This window comes from Rhinoderma darwinii, chromosome 5 (genome assembly GCF_050947455.1).
Source record: "Rhinoderma darwinii isolate aRhiDar2 chromosome 5, aRhiDar2.hap1, whole genome shotgun sequence".
In the NCBI taxonomy this organism is placed as follows: Eukaryota; Metazoa; Chordata; class Amphibia; order Anura; family Rhinodermatidae; genus Rhinoderma; species Rhinoderma darwinii.
In genome coordinates, this window is record NC_134691.1 from 303,709,688 (window position 1) to 303,734,031 (window position 24,344).

At 43.3% G+C, this 24,344-nt stretch overlaps 1 protein-coding gene and 1 long non-coding RNA gene across 4 annotated transcripts in view; one reads left to right on the forward strand and one right to left on the reverse strand.

Moving 5' to 3' along the window:
- The window catches only part of PAXIP1 (PAX interacting protein 1), a 42,204-nt gene extending 30,619 nt beyond the window's left edge, over positions 1-11,585 (reverse strand). For both annotated transcript variants that reach the window (XM_075827378.1, XM_075827377.1), the window contains exon 1: positions 11,338-11,585. In XM_075827378.1, coding sequence (XP_075683493.1) covers positions 11,338-11,418 — 81 coding nt within the window. In that variant the 5' untranslated portion in view covers positions 11,419-11,585. The remainder of the gene's footprint in view (positions 1-11,337) is intronic.
- Positions 11,586-11,894: 309 nt separating this feature from the next.
- LOC142652987 (uncharacterized) lies at positions 11,895-23,656 on the forward strand. 2 transcript variants are annotated; one of them, XR_012848009.1, is made up of 3 exons: positions 11,895-11,989; positions 22,285-22,438; positions 22,804-23,656. It is a non-coding gene; the product is annotated as an uncharacterized LOC142652987 (long non-coding RNA). The 2 variants fall into 2 exon arrangements; XR_012848008.1 differs by lacking the exon at positions 11,895-11,989 and adding an exon at positions 20,892-22,022.
- The last annotated feature ends 688 nt before the right edge of the window (positions 23,657-24,344 follow it).

The window sequence follows — 24,344 nt, forward strand, 5'->3', positions numbered from 1 at the left end:
GCAAGTTATGAACAATTTTAGATTTATGCTAATTCGTTTCTTAATGCTTAACTGGGCATTTAACTTTTGACCAAGTGCGTGTGGTAAAGAGAAGTGTATGACGCTGACAAATCCGTGTCAAACACTTCTCTCCATTTGTACTCACAGCACGATCTCGCGAGATCACGCTGTGCTGTGTGATTAAGTCCCACAGAAACTTTACCGAAGTGTCGGGAGTGTGAATAGACATCGTGAACTGGCTGGAGGTGATGTCTATTCACTCTCAAGACACTTCAGTAAAGTTAATATGGGTGTATGTGACAGCACAGTATGATCTCGCGAGATCACGCCGTTCTGTGAATACAAATGGACATGAATGGAGAGAAGTGTACGATGCGGATTGGTCAGTGTCATACACTTCTCTTTACAACGCCCACTTGGTCAAAAGTTAAAAAACGCCCAGTTGGGCATTAAGAAAGTCATTAGCATAAATCTAAAATTGTTCATAACTTGCTCAAAAATGATCGTTTTATTCAAAATAAAAACCACTGTTGTTATCTACATTACAGCGCCAATCAGATTATGTAGGAGATGGGGCACTTATAATGTGGTGACAGAGCCTCTTTAGAAAAATGATCAATTTTGACTGAGTTATGAACTATTTTAGATTTATGCGAATGACTTTCTTAATAGACAACTGGGCGTGTTTTTACTTTTTGGCCAAGTGGGCGTTGTGGAGAGAAGTGTATGAAGCTGACCAATCAGCGTCATTCACTTCTCTCCATTCATTTACTCATCACATAGTGTAAGTCCCACACAAACGTTACCGAAATGTCGGGATTGTGAATAGACATCCCGTCCTGGCTGGAAGTGATGTCTATTAACTCTCAAGACACTTCAGTAACATTAATGTGTGTGTATGTGGCTGCACAGTGATCTAGTAAGATCACGATGTGCTGAATAAATGAATGGAGAGAAGTGTATGACGCGGATTGATCAGCGTCATACACTTCTTTACAACACCCACTTAGTCAAAAAGTAAAAACACGGCCTTTTGTCTATTAAGAAAGTCATTAGCATAAATCCAAAATAGGTCATAACTCCGTCAAAATTGATAGTTTTTCTAAATAAGAAAACACTGCTGTAATCTACATTACAGCGCCGATCACAGAAGATAGGCCACTTATAATGTGGTGACAGAGCCTCCTTAAGAGCAGAGAAGTAATCTCCAGAGTCAGCATCTTCAGTATGTGGGACTTGATAAGGGCCTGAGATGTTTTCCCAGCTAGAGCTATGTGTACAGGTCGCAGGTAAGTCCACTACTGATTGGTGCTTTACATCATGCTGGGATTTCCTGCTCCGAGGAAGGCAGACAGAGCTGCTTGACTCCGTGTTTGGTTATGCTGCTGAGATGTACATTGTATGCAGGTTTTTCAATTTTCAAAAGCTTTAGTATCAAAGATAACCATTTAGCACAGATATTCCCAGAACAGAGCTCACATTGCGTTCCATCATCACCACCACTTGAGTAAACTACCTTTCAAGGCAGAAACATTTTTATTAGTGTAGTCACACTGTCTGTATTAAACACAGCATGGAATATCAAATTGCATTATATGAAAGAAAACTTCATGGACAGTTTTTACAACCTGTGCTGAGCTTAAAATAAGTGAACACACCATATTCAATCTACCATGCGAAGAACGAGCAGAAACACGAATAGCAATGAGATGGATAAATCTATTATAAAGAATAGGTGAAAAGATTAAGATTAAAGAGGCTCTGTCACCAGATTTTGCAACCCCTATCTGCTATTGCAGCAGATAGGCGCTGCAATGTAGATTACAGTAACGTTTTTATTTTTAAAAAACGAGCATTTTTGGCCAAGTTATGACCATTTTTGTATTTATGCAAATGAGGCTTGCAAAAGTCCAAGTGGGTGTGTTTAAAGTAAAATTCCAACTGGGCGTGTATTATGTGCGTACATCGGGGCGTGTTTACTACTTTTACTAGCTGGGCGTTCTGACGAGAAGTATCATCCACTTCTCTTCAGAACGCCCAGCTTCTGGCAGTGCAGACACAGCCGTGTTCTCGAGAGATCACGCTGTGACGTCACTCACAGGTCCTGCATCGTGTCAGACGAGCGAGGACACATCGGCACCAGAGGCTACAGTTGATTCTGCAGCAGCATCAGCGTTTGCAGGTAAGTAGCTACATCGACTTTTCAGAAAAACCCTGCGTTATCTGACCCTTAGGATAGTTTATCAATGGTGGGTGTCCACCCCCTGGGTCCCCCACTGATCAGCATAACTTGATTAATTATCCAGGCACAGTGCAGTAGTACATACGAGTGCGGCTGTGAGTTCACTGAAGCTCAACCCATTCTAGCGACAGGGGCTGAGGTAAAAAACCTAGCTGTGGACGACATGCGACAATCACAAGAAAACCAATGTAGAAATTCTTGCAATGGTCGAAGCAATGCCAAGTTTTCACCATGGAGGCGACTCCTTGTCACTGTGAAGCCCCAGCCTAACCCGTCTCCTTGAGTTAGCATGGAGCAGTGGCATCTAACTACTTGTGGCGGCCACCTACATGAGTCCGAGTGTAATGGAGGCTGGTTTCTAGCCTAGTCTTTCTTCATCCCTGTATCAGTGAACACAGAGATGATAGAAGGAGTGCCCCATTTAGAACCTCAGCCTGAGAAGAACTTCTACAATGACCTTCACTCTGGGGACCTATGGTCCATGCATGTCAATAATTACAGGAAATAACAGGTAGTTTCTGTCTGGAAGGACAGGGATTATCTAAAGAGAAAAACCCTTTCAAAACGTTAAAGAGGCTCTGTCACCAGATTCTCAAACCCCTATCTCGTATTGCAGCAGATAGGCGCTGCAATGTAGATTACAGTAACGTTTTGTTTTTTTTCAAAAACGAGCATTTTTGGCCAAGTTATGAGCATTTTTATATTTATGCAAATGAGCCTTTCTTAAGTACAACTGGGCGTGTTTAAAGTTATGTCCAAGTGGGCGTGTATTGTGTTCGTTACATCGGGGCGTTTTTACTTGTTTTACTAGCTGGGCGTTGTGAATAGAAGTGGATGATGCTGACGAATCGGCATCATCCACTTCTCTTCGTTAACACCCAGCTTCTGGCAGTGCACAGACACACAGTGTGTTCTCGAGAGATCACGCTGTGACGTCACTTCCTGCTCCAGGTCCTGCATAGTGTCGGACGAGCGAGGACACATCGGCACCAGGCGACAGAGGCTACATCGACTTACCTGCAAACGCCGATGCTGCTGCAGAATCAACTGTAGCCTCTGTCGCCTGGTGCCGATGTGTCCTCGCTCGTTTGACACGATGCAGGACCTGGGGCAGGAAGTGACGTCACAGCGTGATCTCGCGAGGACACGCTGTGTGTCTGTGCACTGCCATAAGCTGGGTGGTAACGATGAGAAGTGGATGATGCTGATTCGTCAGCATCATACACTTCTATTCACAACGCCCAGCTAGTAAAACAAGTAAAAACGCCCAGATGGTACACACAATACACGCCCACTTGTACTTAAGAAAGGCTCATTTGCATAAATATAAAAATGGTCATAACTTGGCCAAAAATGCTCGTTTTTGAAAAAAAACAAAAAACTTTACTGTAATCTACATTGCAGCGCCGATCTGCTGCAATACGAGATAGGGGTTTGAAAATCTGGTGACAGAGCCTCTTTAACCCCTTAATGACCGGGCCATTTTGCACGTTAATGACCTTTGGATTATTTTTTGTTTTTTCACGGTCGCATTCCAAGAGTCGTAACTCTTTTTTTATTCCGTCGACATAGCCGTATAAGGGCTTGTTTTTTGCGGGACGAGATGTATTTTGTAATTGTACCATTTTTAGATGCTTATAACATATTGATTAACTTTTATTAACTTTATTTTAGGAGATAATTGAAAATAAGCAGCTATTCCAGCATTAATTTTCACGCTATAAATTTACGCCGTTTACTATGCAGCGTAAATAACATGTTAACTTTATTCTATGGGTCGGCACGATTACGGGGATACCAAATATGTAAAGGTTTTATATGTTTTTTCTACGTTTGCACAATAAAAAGCCTTTTAGAAAAAAATTACTTGTTTTTGCATCGCCGCATTCCAAGAGCCGTAATTTTTTTATTCTTCCGTCTATGTGGCCGTATGTGGGCTTGATTTTTGCGGGACAATGTGCAGTTTTCATTACTACTATTTTGGGGTACATAGGACTTCTAGATTAATTTTTATTTAATTTTTTATGGGGGGAATGGGAGAAAAGAGAGAATTTTGACGTTGTTTTTTGCGTTTTCTTTGGACGCCGTTCATCCGGCAGTTTAATTAATGCGTTCATTTTATTGGTCACGTTTTTACGATCGCTGGGATACCATATATGTGTATGTGTGATTTGTTTTGACAGTTTTACAAAATAAAACCACTTTTTGGGCCAAGAAAGTAGTTTTATTTGACTTTGACTGTAATTTTTTTATTTTTTTTTTCACAAACTTTATTTAACTGTTTTACATTTATTTTTTTTGTCCCACCAGGGGACTTCACTATGCGATGTGCCGATCGCATATATAATGCTTTGGTATACTTAGTATACCAAAGCATTATTGCCTGTCAGTGTAAAACTGACAGGCAATCTGTTAGGTCATGCCTCAGGCATCGCCTAACAGGCAGATGCTGAAGACAGACCTGGGGGTCTTTGCTAGAACCCCGGCTGTCATGGAAACCCGACGGCGACCCGCGATTTGTTTGCGGGGGCGCCGATCGGGTGACAGAGGGAGCTCCCTCCCTCTGTCAAACACATTAGATGCCGCTGTCACTATTGACAGCGGCATTTAATGGGTTAAACTGCCGGAATCGGAGCGCGCTTCGATTCCGGCAGTTGCAGCAGGAGCCAGGCTGTGTATAACAGCCGTGCTCCTGCCGCTTATCGCGTGGTTACAGTCTCAGTACCCGCGCGATCACAGGACGGATATATCCGTCCTCCTGCGCGAACTAGCAGCTGCTGAGGACGGATATATCCGTCCTTCGGCGTTAAGGAGTTAAAGTCTCAGGGAGCCCAGCCTTTTTCTTTATTTACACATGCAGATCCATAAAGCAGAGCCCCTGGATAAGCTGCAGACATGGGGGCAGAGTTACTAAGGGGAAGTTCACATGGAAACCGCACCGCAAAACGCGACAAAAATTGGCCGAAAATGCCTCCCATTGATTTTAATGGGAGGCGGAGGCTTTTTTTGCCGAGAGCGGAAAAACCGTCTCGCGGGAAAAAGAAGGGACATGCCCGATCTTCGGGCGTTTACACCTCTGACCTCCCATTGACATCAATGGGAGGCAGAGAAAGCGTATTTCACGGCGTTTTATGCCCGCGGGCAAAAAACGCTGCAAAAAACGGCATGCAGGCAGAGTAAAATCTGCCTCAAAACTCCAAAAGGAATTTTGAGGCAGGTTTTCCTCCTGGAAAAAAATCCAGCCTTACAATGACTGGCATTTTATACATCGGCTACAGCTTTTTGCTATGCTGAAGATGTGGAAAATTTATTTGGAGGCACACGTCTCTTAATAAATGTAGTTAATCTTTCTGCTGACCTTTCAATACAAATGTGTTATCCATCCCACCTCCCCATAAAATAAAAAAATGTATACTCACCGCTTCTCACTACCGGCCGCAGCTCATACAAGATACAGACGCCGGGCAGCGTTAGGGCCTTATAAGCGACGCAGCATCAACTTGCACAATGTTTAGCCACATACAACATCCGGACACTGCCCGGCATCAGTACATTTTATGAGTCACGGCTTGTAGTGAGAGCCCGAGGGGACCCAGAGGGGGAAAAGAGGAGCGGCGACGATGCCATACAATTTTAGTTTTTTGTCAGACAGTGTGGGGGCATTCCAGGTTAAAGGTGTTGTCCCATGAAGACAACCCGTCCCCATTAAGGTTGTCACGATACCAGAATTTGAACTTCGACACCGATACTTTGTGTAGTATTGCGATACTCGATACCAAAACGATAGTTTGCCAACAATAATAATAAAAAAGTTCTTCCATTCTCTGACGTGCGGCATGTGGTGTGATTAATTTTGAACCTCCATGTGCCTCACATTAATAGTAATTAACCCAATCATGTTCCTCAGTCATAATGGACAACATTGGGTTAATCTGTGAGGTACATGATGGGGTTAATTACTAATAATGTGAGGCACATGGAGGTTCAAATTCATCACACCTCGTGCCCCACATTAATAAGTGAAAGAAAGCCGTTTTTATAACAGCGTAAACATGAATGACGCTATAAATTTGTTATTACGGTCGCGATTAGACCGAATGTGTATATTTTATGTATTGAGACTTATTTTAACCCCTTAATACCGAAGCCATTTCAAACCTTAATGACAGAGCAATTTTTTAAGCTTTTCCATCGTCGCATTCAAAGAGCTATAACTTTTTTATTTTTGCCTCGACATAGCTGTATAAGGACTTTTTTTTTTTGCGGGACAAGTTGTATTTTATAATAGCACCATTTTGGGGTACATATAATTTATTGATTAACTTTGAAATAACTTTTTTTAGTGGGGTACTGGAAAAAAACCAGAAATTTTGCCACTTGTTTTGCGTCTTAATTTTACGCCGTTTACCGTGTGGTATAAATAACATAATACCTTTATTCAGCGGGTCATTACGACTGCGGCGATACCAAATTTATGTGTTTTTTTTTTATGTTTTCCTACTTTTACACAATAAAAACAATTGTTTTTCAAAATTATTTGCTTTTGTGTCGCCATACTTTAAGGCCTTATTCACACGGACATCTCCGTTTTGTGCGCGCAAAAAAACGCTGCATTTTGCACGCACATTAGGTCCGTGTGGCATCAGCATATGGTGCGCGGCTGTGTGATTTTCGCGCAGCCAGCATCACGATGACACTCTGGTTTTATGCTTACAAACAGGAAAGCACGTGGTGCTTTTCTGTTTTTATTTACTGTTTGTACTACTGTTGCACGAATCACTCGCGGCACCCGGGCTTCAGCAGCACCCCGCACAATGCGGGGAAAGTTCTTCTGAAGTGCCGACGTGGAAACACGTCGCTTCAGAAGAACTACCCTGAACGGCCGACGTAAAAACACAAAATGTGTGTGTAGTTTTTTTTATTTAACATTATTTTTAAACTTAAGTGTATTGGCATATATCTATATACCGATAGTACACAGGCAGTTGTTAGGGCATACTTGCAGGAAATATGATCAGACAGCCCTGGGGTCCTTCAATGGATCCTGGGCTGCCTGCCCATATATGGTATGTCCACGATTGCGTCACAGGGATTCCCTGTGACGCAATCCAAAGGGCTTCCCCCCTTCTCATTTTCCCCATTGAATGCTGCGGTCAGCATTGATCACAGCATTCAAGGGAATAGAGGCGGAGATGAGTGGTTTCTCTGATCGCTGCCGTTAGAGCGGGTCTGCGGCTGTGTAATACAGCCATTTCCCCTCCTGAAAATAAGTGTGCACGCGGTCAGCATAAGGTGAGGCGGCCGGCGCTGCACTAATGATCGGTGGCGCAGGCACTGAAAACAGAGAACATGGGGGTGTTTTGCAGTGCGCCCGTCATGTTCTGTCGCATCACATCATTAAGACCGCACGCACGCACACACGCACGCACACACACGTCAGGACTCAGGAGGTGGGGCAATGGCTGTATTAAACAGTCGCAGCCCCGCTCTAACAACATTCATGTGTTACTATAGTAAGCTGTGCGGCCGCAGAGCTTAGTAACGAAATACATGAATTAACGGTATTGAAACGTTTGAGGGTACATGGCATCTAAATAGTATTGAAATTTCGATGCATCGTGCAACCCTAGTTACAATAGTAGGGCATATGGACATCACGGAGAAGGATTTCCTGCTCAGGACCCCCCTCTACGACACAGAGTGTAAAGCTGCTCACAGAGACCAAGGCGAGAAAAAAAGGATTTGTTATTTTACTAGACAAGCTGCTAGGTGTCCCAGTCTAGATCTCAAAACTTAAAGGGTAACTAAACTTTTAAAAAACTTTTGACATATCATAGCGACATAAGTTTTGATCACTGGAGTTCTGATCTCCTACCGATCACTAAAATGAAGCAGCGGAAGCGCTTCGTGCTCGCTTTGCCGCTTAGTTTCTGATTGTCTTTCCTCGGAAGGCTGAGAGCGGTGTATGGACTCAAACTTTCTATTGAGCCCGTGCACCGCTCCGAGGAAAGCCAAGCAGAGCCGATCAGAAACTAAGCAGACCATCGCTCACCCGAGTGCGTCTGCCGCTTTTGACATTTTCAAAAGTTTTTTAAAAGTTTAGTTAATGATTAGTGCAAACCATGGGCACACAGCAATGTCATATTGAGATTCATCAAAACGGTCTATGAGTAAAAAACTGATCTTGTTGCCCATAGCAACCAACCACAACTTTCATCTTTCCAGAGCAGATTAAGAAATAAAAAGCAGAGCTCTGATTTGTTGCTAAGGGCAACAAGGACAGTTTTAGGCTATGTTCACACGGAGTATTTTGCAGAGTTTTTTGACGCGGAAACCGCATCGCAAAACTCGGCAAAAACGGCCCGAGAACGCCTCCCATTGATTTCAATGGGAGGCGTCGGCGTCCTTTTCCCGCGAGCAGTAAAACTGCCTCACGGGAAAAAGAAGCGACATGCCCTATCTTCGGGCGCTTCCGCCTCTGACCTCCCATTGACTTCAATGGGAGGCAGGAGAAAGCGTATTTGTCGCTGTTTTATGCCCGCGGCGTTCAATGGCCGCGGGCGAAAAACGGCACGATAATCGGCGTGCAGGGAGAGGAATATCTGCCTCAAAGTTCCAAACGGAATTTTGAGGCAGATATTCCTCCCCCAAAATACTCTGTGTGAACATAGCCTTAGGCTATGTTCACACGGAGTATTTTGGGGGAGGAATATCTGCCTCAAAGCTCCAAACGGAATTTTGAGGCAGATATTCCTCCCCCAAAATACTCCGTGTGAATAGCAATTATCGCGCCGTTTTTCGCCCGCGGCCATTGAGCGCCGCGGGCATAAAACACGCTTTCTCCTGCCTCCCATTGAAGTCAATGGGAGGTCGGAGGCGGAAGCGCCCGAAGATAGGGCATGTCGCTTCTTTTTCCCGCGAGGCAGTTTTACTGCTCGCGGGAAAAAGACGCCGACGCCTCCCATTGAAATCAATGGGAGGCGTTCTCGGGCCGTTTCTGCCGAGCTTTGCGACGCGGTTTCCGCGTCAAAAAACTCGGCAAAAGACCCCGTGTGAACATAGCCTTAGGCCTAGCTCACACAGAGTTTTTGCAGGCAGAAAAAATCTGCCTCCAAATTTCCTCAGGAATTCGGAGGCAGATGTTTGATTTGGCAGACTTGTTTTGTTTTTCCTGTGGCGTTTAATCTAATACAAAAAACCGCCGCAAAAAAAACAAAACTCCAAAACAAGCGCCTCTGCCTCCCTCAGTTTGGTATCAATGAAGGGAGATTTGAGCGTTTTTTTCCTTAGCGCCAAATCCAACACTGTTTTTATGTCAAAATAAGTGCAAAAAAAAAAACTGCGTGAACTGGTCCTTACTGTAAGGCCTTATTTACATGAGTGTATTTTACATCTGTGTTACGGATGTTAAAACAACGGCCGTCACGCAAACGTGTAATTCAATGGCGCTATTCAGACGTGTTGTTTTTCACGCGTGTGTCCGCTGCACGAAACTTAATGCAGGTCTTATTTTTGTGCGTTTTTGCGTACCACGCAGCATTGAAGTCAATGGGTACGTGAAAACAACGGACAGCACATGGACGTCATCCGTGTGCTATCCGTGTTTTTCATGCACTTGTTGCTAAAGAAATGATGAGGGGAAAAAAAACAAAAAAACACGTGAGCTTATTAGGTCTGTGATATACGGAACGTATTTCGGCCGCAAGTCCCAGACTGAACACACTGCAGGGAGCCGGGCATCATAGTGATGTATGATGCTAGGAGTCCCTGCCTCGCTGCAGGACAACTGTCCCGTACTGTAATCATGTTCTCAGTACGGGACTAGTTCTGTGGGAAGGCAGGGACTCCCAGCATCGTACATAGCTATGATGCTTGGAGCCCGGCTCCCTGCAGTGTGTTCGGTCCGAGAAATGCGGCCGTCACGCGGTCCACATATCACAGACCGAACACGCTGGTGTGAATTAGGCCTTAGACTGTTGGTATATCTACTCAAATTTGTGCACATAGCGAGACTTCAATACAGCACGACCGCAGCCTGTATTAAGACGGCAACATCTGTGCATCTTATGGCCACATGCACGCGACCGTATTTTCTGATAAATTGCGGACCCATTATTTTCTACGGTTCATGCATACAAACGAAATTACATGGATCGGTGCGGGGGCCGCAAATCCGCAAGTCGTTTTACGGTCCGGATTTGTGGATTCACCAATACTGGTGAATTGTTGGGGATCCAGCAGTCCGGATGACACACACATACACAATAACCATATCGGTTTAACATAAACGTCACGAAAAAGATAGAAAAACCCATGACGTGTTACGTTCCACGTAGGCCATAAAGCGGTAGCAGTCACCCATAGACTCCCATAATAAAAAAATAAGTTTACCGGGCGGTATCGGTTTCATTATGGGATTCCGTTGTTTGGAATAGTGTCGTTTAATATGCTCTTCCATACCTAAAAAAAAGGTATATAACGTATACCAGTCCCACAGACGCGAAAAGGACATTTTTGACCTCAGTCCGGGAGCCATTTGAACACATTTATCGTGCACGCCAGGCGTTCTCAATGTACACGATAAACATAGTACCACGACGGGCTGTGAAGGGGTTAACACTGAAGTGCGGCAGTCGCATCCCATGGAAAGATCGCAGCTGGCATGATATTTCTTTTGACATCTGCAGGGGATGAACACAACAATACTAACTTCTGTGTAACTCAAGAGGTGTACGGTTATGTGACTAGTACCACAACACCCATCATCTGCGGTCATCACCTGAGGACCAGACCATTCCGTAAACTCCTGTACTCAATGCTGTCTCACTATTTTGCAGGAAGTGCACGCCCTGCGTCATCCGTGCCGCTACAGACTTGTACCACTATATGGCAGGTACTAAGCATCCCGTAACGGGAGTAGTGAGCGGCACCTGAGACACAACAGGCCGGGGAACAAGTGCGATTACATGGACGTCGCTAGATCATAAATCACACCTGCAGCCGGTCATCCACCCCGCCTACTTCTAACACAGACTGGTAGGGGATCCGCTTGCAGAGCTCAGGTTGTACAATCCCTCTATGTCCCCGATCTCTACCTGAGGATCCAGATCCCCCACGAGGTAAAACTTCACATCCTTGAACATGTCCTCCGGAACTTTCAGTTCAGTGTCCGCCATGGCGGCTGCGGGGGAAGGGTGTATTTGGGCTAGTCTCCGCTGTGTAACGTGAATTACATTCCCTTCGCCGGTCACTTTCGGGCGGGAATCAATGAGAGGGTCAGGGGAAGGCTCCACACCGTCACCAAGATGCGGAGATCGCGCCGCGGCACCGACTATCAATTGTTTAGGGGCCAGCGCCCCGTCTGCGGTATGTACATAGGCCGACTATTGATATGGAGCGGTCCATTTATATTCTACGTTCCAGCATATGTTGATTGCACATAAACCGTAACAATCATTTTTATTTTCCGTTGCGAAATGGGTTTATAGTAGACTAAATGTGTGATAAACCCCCTCCTTCGAAAGACTTGGTACATTCTGAGAAGAGGGCGGAGCTTGGGCGGCTGTCCTATAAACAAAAAGCAGCGCGGGTAAGGCGCCTTTATAAGAGGTCACTGGCGCGCTATTACCTCATTCGTCTGCTGGTCTCAGCGGCACAGGAGCGGAATATGTGCCGGAGATTAGTAGTAACTGGAAATTATATAGGTCTCCGTTTTGGTAGTGCTACTGAAGAAACGAGTGTGTTTAGGTAATCTGTATGTTTTGGCTGCTGCAGTGAAGTGTTACATTGCTGTGAGCAGAGCTGTTGTTCAGCTTTCATGCTTGTGTATTGGGCCAACAGACTCGTACGTTTCTAAGCTCCTACTTCTGGGGCGCCCCCTAGATGGGGAAAGGCGCAACAGTTTTGACAGAAGTTATTATATTCTGGCCCTCATGCACACGACCGCAAGGGTTTTTGCTGTCTGCAAATACGGAACTGCAGTCATCCGCAAATAAAAACAAAACGGAGAGATCTTGAGGAATAGCATAGTGATGCTTCTGTGACTCATAGATTTTTTTTTATTTTTTTTTATTGCTATGACGCACATGGTGTCTAACCAATAGAAATGAATGGATTTGTAATTAGATAATCTATGGTTGTGTGCGCGGGGCCTGAGACTTTTTTTTTTTCTGGCCGCCATGTCCTTCCGTTTTTTTTTGTTTTTTTTTAAATTTGTGTTGCCGTCCGTTTTCCAAGAACCATAACTTATTTTTCTGTCGGTGGCTTCTTGTTTTGCGGGACGAGGTATAGTTTAAATTGGTTCCATTTTGTGGGACTTTGATTAAAGAGGCTCTGTCACCAGATTCTCAAGTCCCTATCTCCTATTGCATGTGATTGGCGCAGCAATGTTGATAACAGTAACGGGTGTTTTTTTTAAAAAAAACATTCATTTTTGGCCAAGTTGAGCAATTTTATATTTATGCAAATGAGCTTTAAAATGGACAACTGGGCGTGTATTGTGTTTTTATCTGGGCGTGTTTACTTGTATGACGCTGACCAATCAGTGACCAGTCAGCATCATACACTCCTCTCCATTGATTTACACAGCAGCGATGTGCAGCCACATAAACAGAGACTCCGGCAAGGGAAGCGAGATTTCGGAGATAAACGAGATTTTGTTTCCCTTGCTGCAAATCTCACAGAAAAGATTCTGAGTACACATGACGTCCAGGCTGGATGGTCATGTGTATTCATTATCAGGACACTTGATTAACGTTAATCTCTGTTTATGTGGCTGCACATCGCTACTGTGTAGTCATCGTACATGACTAGCTCCCTGAAACGTACTCAATCTGGGAAGTGCCGCCGATATACTGTCCGTATCTCACGGACCTTCGCGGCCGTGTGAATTTAGCCTTTACATGTTAACTTTATTGTAGAAGCTGTAGCAATTAGTCCTTATTCACACGAATGTGTCTGTTTTGCATGCGTGTAAACTTCAAATTTTATATTTATCTTTTTTTACACTCCTGAAAATGTATCTATTAAAAGTAAAAAAAACAAAACATTTCCCTAAGCAGAATGTAAAAAAAAATTAATTTGTTATCGCTGTGTCTGTAAAAGTCAGATCTATTACAATATACCATTATTTAACTCTCACAGTGAGTTGTTTTTTTTTTGGTCACCTCCGCGCTTAACCTCTTAACGCCGAAGGACTGATATCCTTCCTCTGCAGCTGGCAGTTCGCGCAGGAGGACGGATATATCCGTCACCCGGGTTGCGCGGGTACTGACAGTGTACATACGCGTTCAGCGGAAGGAGCACGGCTGCTGTACACAGCCTGGCAACTGTCGGATTCGAAGCGCGCTCCAGAGACATCTAATGTGTTGGACAGAGGGATGGAGCTCCCTCTGTCACCCCACCGGCGCTCCCGCAAAGAAATCGCGCGGCGCAGTTGAGTTTCCATTGCAGCCGGGGGCCTAACAAAGACCCCCTGGTCTGTCTTCAGCAAATGCCTGTTAGGCCATGCCGGAGGCTGGGTTCACACGACCTATTTTTCAGGCGTAAACGAGGCGTATTATGCCTCTATTTACGCCTGAAAATACGGCTCCAATACGTCGGCAAACATCTGCCCATTCATTTGAATGGGTTTGCCGATGTACTGTGCCGACGACCTGTAATTTACGCGTCGTCGTTTGACAGCTGTCAAAAGACGACGCATAAAATTACAGCCTCGTCAAATGAAGTGCAGGGCACTTCTTGGGACGTTTTGGAGCCATTTTCTCATAGCCTATTGAAAACAGCTCGAAAAACGTGAGTTGCTCAAAAAAACGTCTGAAAATCAGGTGCTGTTTTCCCTTGAAAACAGCTCCGTATTTTCAGATGTTTTTGGCTCAGCGTGTGAACATACCCTAATAGATTGCCTGTCAGTTTTACACTGACGGGCAATAATGCTTTGGTATACTAAGTATACCAAAGCATTATATATGCGATCATCAGATCGCATAGTGAAGTCCATGGTGGGACTAAAAGAAAAAAAAAATGGAAATCAGTTAAATAAAGTTTGTGGGGAAAAAAAAAATTAGTTAAAATCAAATAAAACGACTTTTTTTTTTTTTTACCCAAAAAGTGGTTTTATTTAGTAAAAGTGCCAAAACAAATAACACATATATGGTATCCCTGCGATTGTAAGAACTTGAACAATAACATGGACACATTAATTAAACCGCCGGATGAACGGTGTCCAAAAAAACGCAACATTCTCTCTATTTCCCCCCTTCCCATAAAAAATTCAATAAATGTTAATCTAAGTCCTATGTACCCTAAAATAGTACTAATGAAAACTACACCTTGGCCCGCAAAAGTAAAGGCCATGTACGGAAAAATTGACGGAAAAATAATGGCTCTTGGAATGCGGCGATGCAAAAACAAGTGTTTTTTTTCTAAAAGGGTTTTTATTGTGCAAACATAGGAAAACATATAAAACCTTTACATATTTGATATCCCCGTAATCGTGCCGACCCATAGAATAAAGTTAACATGTTATTTACGCTGCATAGTAAACGGCGTAAATTTATAACGTGAAAATTAATGCTGGAATAGCTGCTTATTTTCAATTCTCTCCTAAAATAAGGTTAATAAAAGTTATATATATTATAAGCATCTAAAAATGGTACAATTACAAAATACAACTCGTCCCGCAAAAAACAAGCCCTTATACGGCTATGTCGACGGAATAAAAAAAAAGTTACGACTCTTTGAATGTGACCGTGAAAAAAACAAAAATAATCCTTGGTCATTAATGTGCAAAATGGCCCGGTCATTAAGGGGTTAAAAAATTAAATTAAATAAAAAAGTGATCAAAAAAATGGTCCCAATAAAACTACAGCTCGTCCAACAATAAATAAGCACTCACACCGCTCATTCGATGAGAAAAAAAATATATAAAAACTGTTTTGGCTCTCAGTATTTGGTGAAACAGAATAAATAATTTAACAAATTATTTTTTTTCTATTTTCTGTTGTCTAAAACCTGGGTTCGTCTTACTGTATTTAAAAAAAAAAAAAAAGATCTGTAGTGAATATCTGGAACAGAAGGAGTCTGCTGTGTATTTGAAAATCTGCAGCGTGCTCGGATTTCTGTGAGGAAAATGTTCAGTAGCGTGCAGATATTTCCACCCTCAAATCTGGACGGAAACTTTGCTGTATTTTCGTTCCGTTTTATGGCATGTCTTTATTTCAATAGGCTTTTTTTATTGTAAGGTCTCATGCACAGGTTTTACAGAGGTATACACTGGTACATGGGTTGCGATGCAGGTCTCAGTTTGCACAGCAGAGCTAAAAAAATGTGTTGCGCAAAACAGGAATTGTCGGCCGATTGTGTCCGCTCCAGTGGCCAGAATGAAAGAGCGAGATTACGCTGTAAACTGGCATTTAAAACGAGATTACGCCTGCCTTGCTGTAAATCTCACACAAACGTTAGCGAAGTGTCAGGATTCTGAATAGACATCAGGTCCTGGCTGGAAGTAATGTATATTCACTGTCAGGACCTGCAGTAGCGTGTGTCATACACTTCTCTTTACAACGCCCACTTGGTCAAAAAGTAAAACACGCCAAATTGGGCATTAACCCTCTCACGACCAAGCTCATTTTGGACTTCAGGACCAGCACCATTTTTTCAAATCTGACGTGTCAATTTATATGGTAATAGCTCTGAAATGCTTTGCCTATCCAAGCGATTCTGGGATGGTTTTCTCATGACATATTTTAGGTTAGTGGAAAAATTTGGTCAATAAATTCATAGCTTATTTGTGAAAAACACCAATTTAGAGAATTTGCAAAAATTATGACTTTTCTAATTTTGAATGTATCTGCTTGTAAAACAGATAGTAACTATTTTGTGTGGTATTACTATTTCACATATTCCATATGTCTACTTTATAGTTGCATAGTTTTTTGAACATTATTTTATTTTTCTAGGACTTTACAAGGCTTAGAACTTAAGCAGAAATTTCTCACATTTTCAAGAAAATGTCAAAAGGCGATTTTTACAGGGGCCCGTTCAGTTCTAAAGTGGCTTTGAGGGCCTTATGTACTAGATCAGGGGTCTCAAACTCGGCCGGGGAAGTGGGAATGTGGCCCGTCAAAAATGGGAAGTTGACGGACCGCATTACTTTCAAATTTGATACAATACAAAATTATTGTTAATCAATTAGTTATTTGAACTACTATAACACTATATTACTAGAATAATAATACTACATTACTATAATAATACCGCTAGGTTTAAAATTTGAGATTTCTCCACGTGCTTATTTCAACAATCCAGCTTTCCAGTTTTAGTGTCGCTAAATGCAGTCCGGCGGCTCAGTTAGCACACATGTCAACATTGGGCAGACCCTTTTTAGATGCGGCCGCAGTGCCCTCGGTGGCTGCGGCCGCAGTGCCCTCGGTGGTCAGGGGCTTGCCCAGAGCTGGAGTCCCAGGCAGAGCGCTAGTAGGCTCTTCCTGGGACTCCAGCTGTGCTCCTGACATCACTGGGACTCCTGCTCTGGGGAAGCCCCTGATATCATTGTCGATGTATGGACAGCGATGTCAGAGGCTTCCCCAGAGTCCCGGAACAGAGCCGACACCAGTGCTCTGCTCGGGACTCCGGCTCTGGGGAAACCCCAGACATCGCTGTTCATATGTGGACAGCAATGTCAGGGAATTCCAGAGTCTCGGAGCAGAGCCGATACTAGCGGCTCTGTGTCCCGCGGGCCGCAGATGACAGCCCCAGGGGCCGCATGCGGGCCGCGTGCTTGAGATCCCTGTACTAGATAGACCCCATGAATCACCCCATATTAAAAACTGCACACCTCAAAGTATTCAAAACAGCATTCAGAAAGTTTCTTAACCCTTTAGGCGTTTCACAGGAATTAAAGCAATGTAGAGGGGAAATTGACAAATTTTATTTTTTTTGCTGAAATTCATTTTTAATACATTTTTTATTCTGTAACACAGAAGGTTTTACCAGAGAAATGCAACTCAATATTTATTGCCCAGATTCTGCAATTTTTAGAAATATCTCACATGTGGCCCTAGTGTGATAATGGACTGAAACACCGGCCTCGGAAGCAAAGGAGCACCTAGTTTTTTTGTTTATTTTTGTCAGGTTTGAAGAAGTCTTGTAGTGCCAAAACAGTGGCAATCCCCCAAGAGTGACAGTTTTGGAAACTACACACCTCAAGGAATTTATCTAGGGGCACAGTTAGCATCTTGATGCCACAGGTCTTTTGCTATATTTATTGGAGTCTATGAAAGTGAAAATCGACTTTTTTTTTTTTTCCTGATAAAATATTTGCAAGAATTAAAGAATAAAAAGCACCCCAAAACTTGTAAAGCTACTTCTCCCGATTACGGCAGTACCCCATATGTGGCAATAAACTTCTGTTTGGACCCACGGCAGAGCTCAGAAGGGAGGGAGCGCCATTTGGATTTTGAAGCGCAGATTTTGCTGGATTGATTTTCAGTTCCATGTCGCGTTTGCAACGCCCTGGAGGGAGCAAAACCGTGGAAACACCCCAAGTAACCCCATTTTGAAGACTACACCCCTCAAGGAATTTTTCTAGCGGTGTAGTTAGCATTTTGACCCACAGTTTTTTTGCTGAATTTAGTGGAGTTAGGCCATAAATGAAAAATCTACTTTTTTCTGAAAAAACATAGAAATGTTTAATTTTTACAATGAATAAAGGCGAAAAATCACCCCAAAAGTTGTAAAGTAATTTGTCCTGATTACCACAGATGGCGTATTGCTGTAATCTCCTATTTAGACCCATGGCAGGACTCAGAAGGGAAGGAACAATGTTTGGCTTTTGGAGCTCAAATTTAGCTGGAATGATTTTCGGGTGTCATGTCGCATTTGCAAAGCCCCTGAGGTACCAAAACAGTGGAAACCTCCCAAAAGTCCCTTTAGGGGACTGGAACGAGCGACCATTCGGTCGCTGGTACAATACACTGCAATACTAATGTATTGCAGTATAATATCGTTTTTACAGGCTCCTGTAAGGCTATGTTCACACGGCCTATTTTCGGCTGAAAAATCGGAAGCAGAACGCCTCCAAACATCTGCCCATTGATTTCAATGGGAAAACTGCGTTCTGTTTCGACGGAGCGTTTTCCGCGGCGTTTTTTACGCATAAAAAAAACGGCCGAGAAAAAGTGCAGGACACTTCTTGGGACGTTTTTGGAGCCGTTTTTCATACTCTATTGAAAAAAGCTCCGAAAACGTCCGTAAAACAACGCAGCGAAAATCTTGGGTGGCACAGAAAACTTCTGAAAATCAGGAGCTGTTTTCCCTTGAAAACGGCTCCGTATTTTAAGACGTTTGCTCACTGCGTGTGAACATACCCTTACAGCGCCATCGCTGTTCCTGTCCGTTAGTTCTGGGTGTCAGCTGTAATACACAGCTGACACCTGCAGAATATGGAACGGGCATGAGCCAGCTCCATATATAACCCCCTGCACCACAACATGCTATTTAGTCGTGCTCGAAGGCGTTAATGCGCAGCGGATGGTGCAAAGTGAAAATTAAAGTTTTTAACTGATCTGCCATTTTAAAGAGGCTCTGTCACCAGATTTTGCAACCCCGATCTGCTATTGCAGCAGATCGGCGCTGCAATGTAGATTACAGTAACGTTTTTATTTTTAAAAAAACTAGCATTTTTGGCCAAGTTATGGCCATTTTTTTTGTATTTATGCAAATGAGGCTTGCAAAAGTACAACTGGGCGTTTTTACTTCTTTTACTAGCTGGGCTTTCTGATGAGAAGTATCATCCACTTCTCTTCAGAACACCCAGCTTCTGGCAGTGCAGATCTGTGACGTCACTCACAGGTCCTGCATCGTGTCGGCCACATCGGCACCAGAGGCTACAGTTGATTCTGCAGCAGCATCAGCGTTCGCAGGTAAGTAGCTACATCGACTTACCTGCAAACGCCGATGCTGCTGCAGAATCATCTGTAGCCTCTGGTGCCGATGTGTCCTCGCTCGTCTGACACGATGCAGGACCTGTGAGTGACGACACAGCATGATCTCTCGAGAACACGCTGTGTCTGCACTGCCAGAAGCTGGGCGTTCTGAAGAGAAGTGGATGATACTTCTCGTCAGAAAGCCCAGCTAGTAAAAGTAGTAAACACGCCCCGATGTCCGCACATAATACACGCCCACTTGGACTTATACTTTAAACACGCCCAGTTGTACTTTTGCAAGCCTCATTTGCATAAATACAAAAATGGTCATAACTTGGCCAAAAATGCTCGTTTTTTTTAAAAATAAAAACGTTACTGTAATCTACATTGCAGCGCCGATCTGCTGCAATAGCAGATAGGGGTTGCAAAATCTGGTGACAGAGCCTCTTTAAGGCACAATATGTTGTGCCACTGAAGACTAATACCTCATACAATGTTGAGCGGGTTCTCCCGGATATATCATATATGTGGACATAAGCTGGTGTTTGGGCACGCTTTGGGGCTCCCAAGGGAGGCAGCGCCATTTGGCTTTTGGAGCGCAGATTTTGCTTGGTAACTGTTCTGTTTTGGGTTTTGCTGGTATTTCGGTTTATAATGTGGGGGCATATGTAACCTGTGCGGAGTACATCAGGACATAAGAGGGTTTAATAATGGGGTAAATAAATAATAATCCGCAGATGTGGCCGGTGTCGCATTGATAAATGGTGCCCGATCTTATCCGCTTTTGGTCACTGCACAATTTCTGTCACTATATTCTGAGAGCCAGAACTTTTTTTCTTTACCGGAGCTGTGTGAGGGCTTATTTGTTGCGCAACAATCTGTAGTTTTCATTGGTACCATTTTAGGGTACATGTTTTTTTTTTATTTATTTTTTTAATAGTGTTCACCGTGCGCTATAAATGACATTACGGCGATACCATATGTATATAGTTTTGTGGCGTTTGCGCAATAAAATCACTTTTCGATTATTTATTTTTTATGTCGCCGTAACGTTTTATTTTTCAGTCAAAAAAGCTGTGTATGGGCTTGTTTTTTGCAGAACGGGTTGTAGTTTTTATTGGTACTATTTTGGGGTACGTGCGACTTTTTTTATCACTTTTATTTTATGTTTTGGGAGGGTTGATGACCAAAAAATAGTCATTCTGACATTTTTTTTATTTTTTTTGCAGTGTTCACCGTGCGGGAAAAAAAAATATTATAGTTTTATGCTGGGTTCACACAACCTATTTTCAGGCGTAAACGAGGCGTATTATGCCTCGATCTACGCCTGAAAATACGGCTCCAATACGTCGGCAAACATCTGCCCATTCATTTGAATGGGTTTGCCGACGTACTGTGCAGACCTGTCATTTACGTGTCGTCGTTTGACAGCTGTCAAACGACGACGCGTAAATTGACTCGGCAAAGAAGTGCAGGACACTTCTTTTAAACGTAATTTGAGCCGTTCTTCATTGAAGTCAATGAAGAGCAGCTCAAGATTACGGGCGTCAATGACGCCTCGCATAATGCGAGGAGGAGCTATTACGTCTGAAACGGCGCAGCTGTTTTCTCCTGAAAACAGTCTGTAATTTCAGACGTAAAAGTCAGTTCTCGTGTGCACATACCCTTATAGTTTGAGTCGTTATGAACTTTTGTGATACCAAACGTATACTTTTTTTTTTTTTTTTTTTTTTAACATTTAAATTTTTTTCCTATAATAAAACCTTTTTTGGTTTTTGAAACTTATAACTTGTTTCTACATTTTTATTTTTTGTGAGAGTCACACTGACAGGAAGCTTATGAGGACCGGCCTCCGGCTGGTTCTCATAGGCTGCCGTGCATGGCAGACCCGGGGGCTGTTGTATGGACAGTTTTCCTTATAACCGACTGCAGCAGCCGCAATTGGGTCCCCGGGAAAGTTTGTTATAGTAACAAACTTTCCCTGTGATCACATGACCGGGACCTGAACCAATTAGGTCCCGATCATGTCTCCGGGACTAGAGTCAGGGGATAACAGCGCGATCCGGGTGTCAGCCCTACTCTGAGACACCCGGATTGCGCTTTTAACACCCACCGTAAATTCATGTTGGCGCTGCAGAGCCCAGCAAGGGCCAACGTGAATGTACTGTGAGTGGTCGGGAAGTGGTTAAACTCATTAGCATAAAGCTAAAATCGTTGATAACTCTGCCAAAAATGATCGTTTTTCTAAATAAAAAACACTGCTGTAAACTACATTACAGCTCCGATCACATTTATGTACAAGATAGGGCATTTATAATGTGACAGAGCCTCTTTAAACGTGTGAACATACCCTAAAGCTTCATGCCCACTTCAGTCTTTTCCTTCAGGGTGCTATCCATTTTTGTCACTGATGGCGCATTGAACCCATTCATGTCAATGAGCCCCATGCACACCAGTTATTTAAACGGATCCGTTGTTCCGTTCCTTTAAAAGTAGAGCATGTCCTACTTTGGTCAGTGATTCAGTGACCGTGTGGCCCATAGAAGTCATTAGGTCGGTCAAAAAAAATGGATGGCACACGGAAGGCTTCCGTGTGCTGTCCGTTTTTGACGGATCCGTTGCCATAGCAATGGCTGCGTGAGCCAAAGTTCAGACTACAGTATACGTTCATTCCTGAAGATGGATGTGGAGAGACTCATAGCATTGGTGCATGATCACCCAGATCTGTGGGATACGTGGGCAGAATGCTACCTCGACCGCTATAAAAAGGACGCCGCGTGGGAGGAACTTGCCAAGGAGCTTTTGACGCACAGATGGCAGCAGGGAACTAGTGCCCAGCGTCACAAAATAATTAGGTAAATTCACACATTGCACTGCTTGTTTTTTTAACATGCTTATACTTTGTTCCATTGTATGCAATTAGTAGGTTAAACTTTACACGCCCACAGTAATGTTATTTTTGCATTGACCTGCTGTCTCATAAAATGTGCTTTGCAATCCCAAAATTCTGACTGGTATAGACTTTTCGCAGTTTCAGGTGTGTCAGAGGGTAGCGTACACCTCGCACAGTTGTATTTCTAGTGCAATATAAATTTTTTTGTTTTTTTAATTTCAAAGTCCACCATGTGAAAACTCGCTGGAATTCTTGCCAGGACCAATTTCGACGTGAGCAGTTAAAGAGATCCAAAAGTGGTCAGGCGGGCAGCAAATAAAAAGCGTACATTTATACGAAACAGCTTATGTTCCTGAAGCAAGTTATGGAACTTCGTCCGTAAGTAAATTTGTTTCTGCTTAATTTCAAGTTAATAATTTAATTTCATACTAAAATATTCTACATGACGTAGGCCTATTTTTTTTTTATTTCAAATTGTATGCATATTTAGTTTTTGGTGGAAACAACTTCCCTCCAAGTTTCAGATAATGACCGTCCAAACAGGTTATGAACGATTGTCGTCAAAAGAACCGTAGGTCCGAGCACTGCCATGACCGCTGATAGTCGTATGTTCATGTAGTCTCAACACCCACCAATTTGATGTACAGTAGATGGCCTATGTGGATAATGTATTAATTATGCAAAAAGTAATTTACACACTTTATTGTACTAAAAATTTCTGTTTTTCCTTCACAACATCAAAGAACAATTGACAATCTGGAGGAGGTGGACAGCGACGTCACAGAACAGGAGGAGCCGGCGGCAGAGTCTACTCTGACCGAATCACCTTGTCTCCTAACAGAGGACTCGATGCAGGCGTCTACCAGTTCTCCCATTGCTTCTGGTGAAGTAACTCCCTGGGGTGCAAGGCGCAAACGCAGGTCTGTTGCAGTGGGCAATAGGGCTGTACTGGAGTCCCACATTCTAGATTACTTTAAAAAAAAAAGTAGCGCAGAGAGCCCTGAGGAGACCTTCCTCCGCAGCCTCACCCCACATCTGACATGTCTCCCTGAAGACCGGCGTCTACGTGTCCAGGGAGCAATGATAGCGATGCTCGAGGCGGCCAAGCCACCAAATGATCCAAGGCCCATATTAAGGGCAATTGACTTGTGGCGGCTGCATAACGATGAGCAGGCAGATGGTGGTGAGCAGTGAGGGCATGAATCCCAACAACAATTGCAACAGCATCATTTAAGGCCCTCTTTGGACTCCTAACAATCTTTGTTATCCCAAGATGGAGGCCTACACACACGGACAGATTTTTATGGCCCCTCGAGTAACATGCAAAGCTACCAGGCAGGTAGCGGACCAAGCTACCTGCCATCAAGCGCCCAAACCTACCAGGGGAACGTGGATCACCCCTACCAAGGGCACCATCGTGAGCCTGAATCACACGAGAGACATGCCCCCCGCTCAGCTGCCAACCTCTCCTTCAGGAGCAACTGGACCAGAGGTTTTCCACTTATCACTGTGTAATGTTTATACTGTTCACCATGTTGGTGATTTTGAACCATGTTGGTTTTTATTTTCTTCATCAATAAACCGTTTTGAGTTTTACTTCAAATTGTATTCATTTCTATGACTTTGATTAAATTGTGTAGCATTTTTGGGTAAGATAATCTGCAGACCGCTCATTTAACACATAATGAGGTATTTGTTTATATTTTTGCAAATATTTTTTTTAGCATAGACTGTTTTTGGCCTTGCCAAAATAGTATTTTCAGTTAAGTTTTTAAATTTTGGTTCAAAAATATGTAAGCTCACAAGCCCACGTCAAGGGTCCTCATTGCCTTGCGAGTCCCTACACTAACTAACGAAACAGGTATTAATTTTTTTTTGTATTTCACATTTTTATTTTCAACAAAGAAATTAGGGATACAGAAGGAAGAAAGGGTGCCATGGGTACATATATTTCAGCCAAATCATAACATAACACTTTATTCAACAATTTTGTAGGTATTCAACTACCGTTGTTACTGCAACATTTCCCTTACACCTATCTAGTGTTAGTGCGAGATTTGCACATGTACTCAACGCCTCTATTCGGCAGTTCCCAAATCCCCATCTTCACCCATCAGAATTTAGTCATTCTGTTTAGGAAATCACTGAACAAACCCTAAAAAGAGTAAGATACGAAGGAGAAAAAGAAAACAGAAGAAGATAAGAGATAAGGGGGGGATCGGGTAGACCTCTCCCAACTTTCCTCCCCCCTGCAGCCCCCCAAGAAACCAGGCTATCTAAGCAC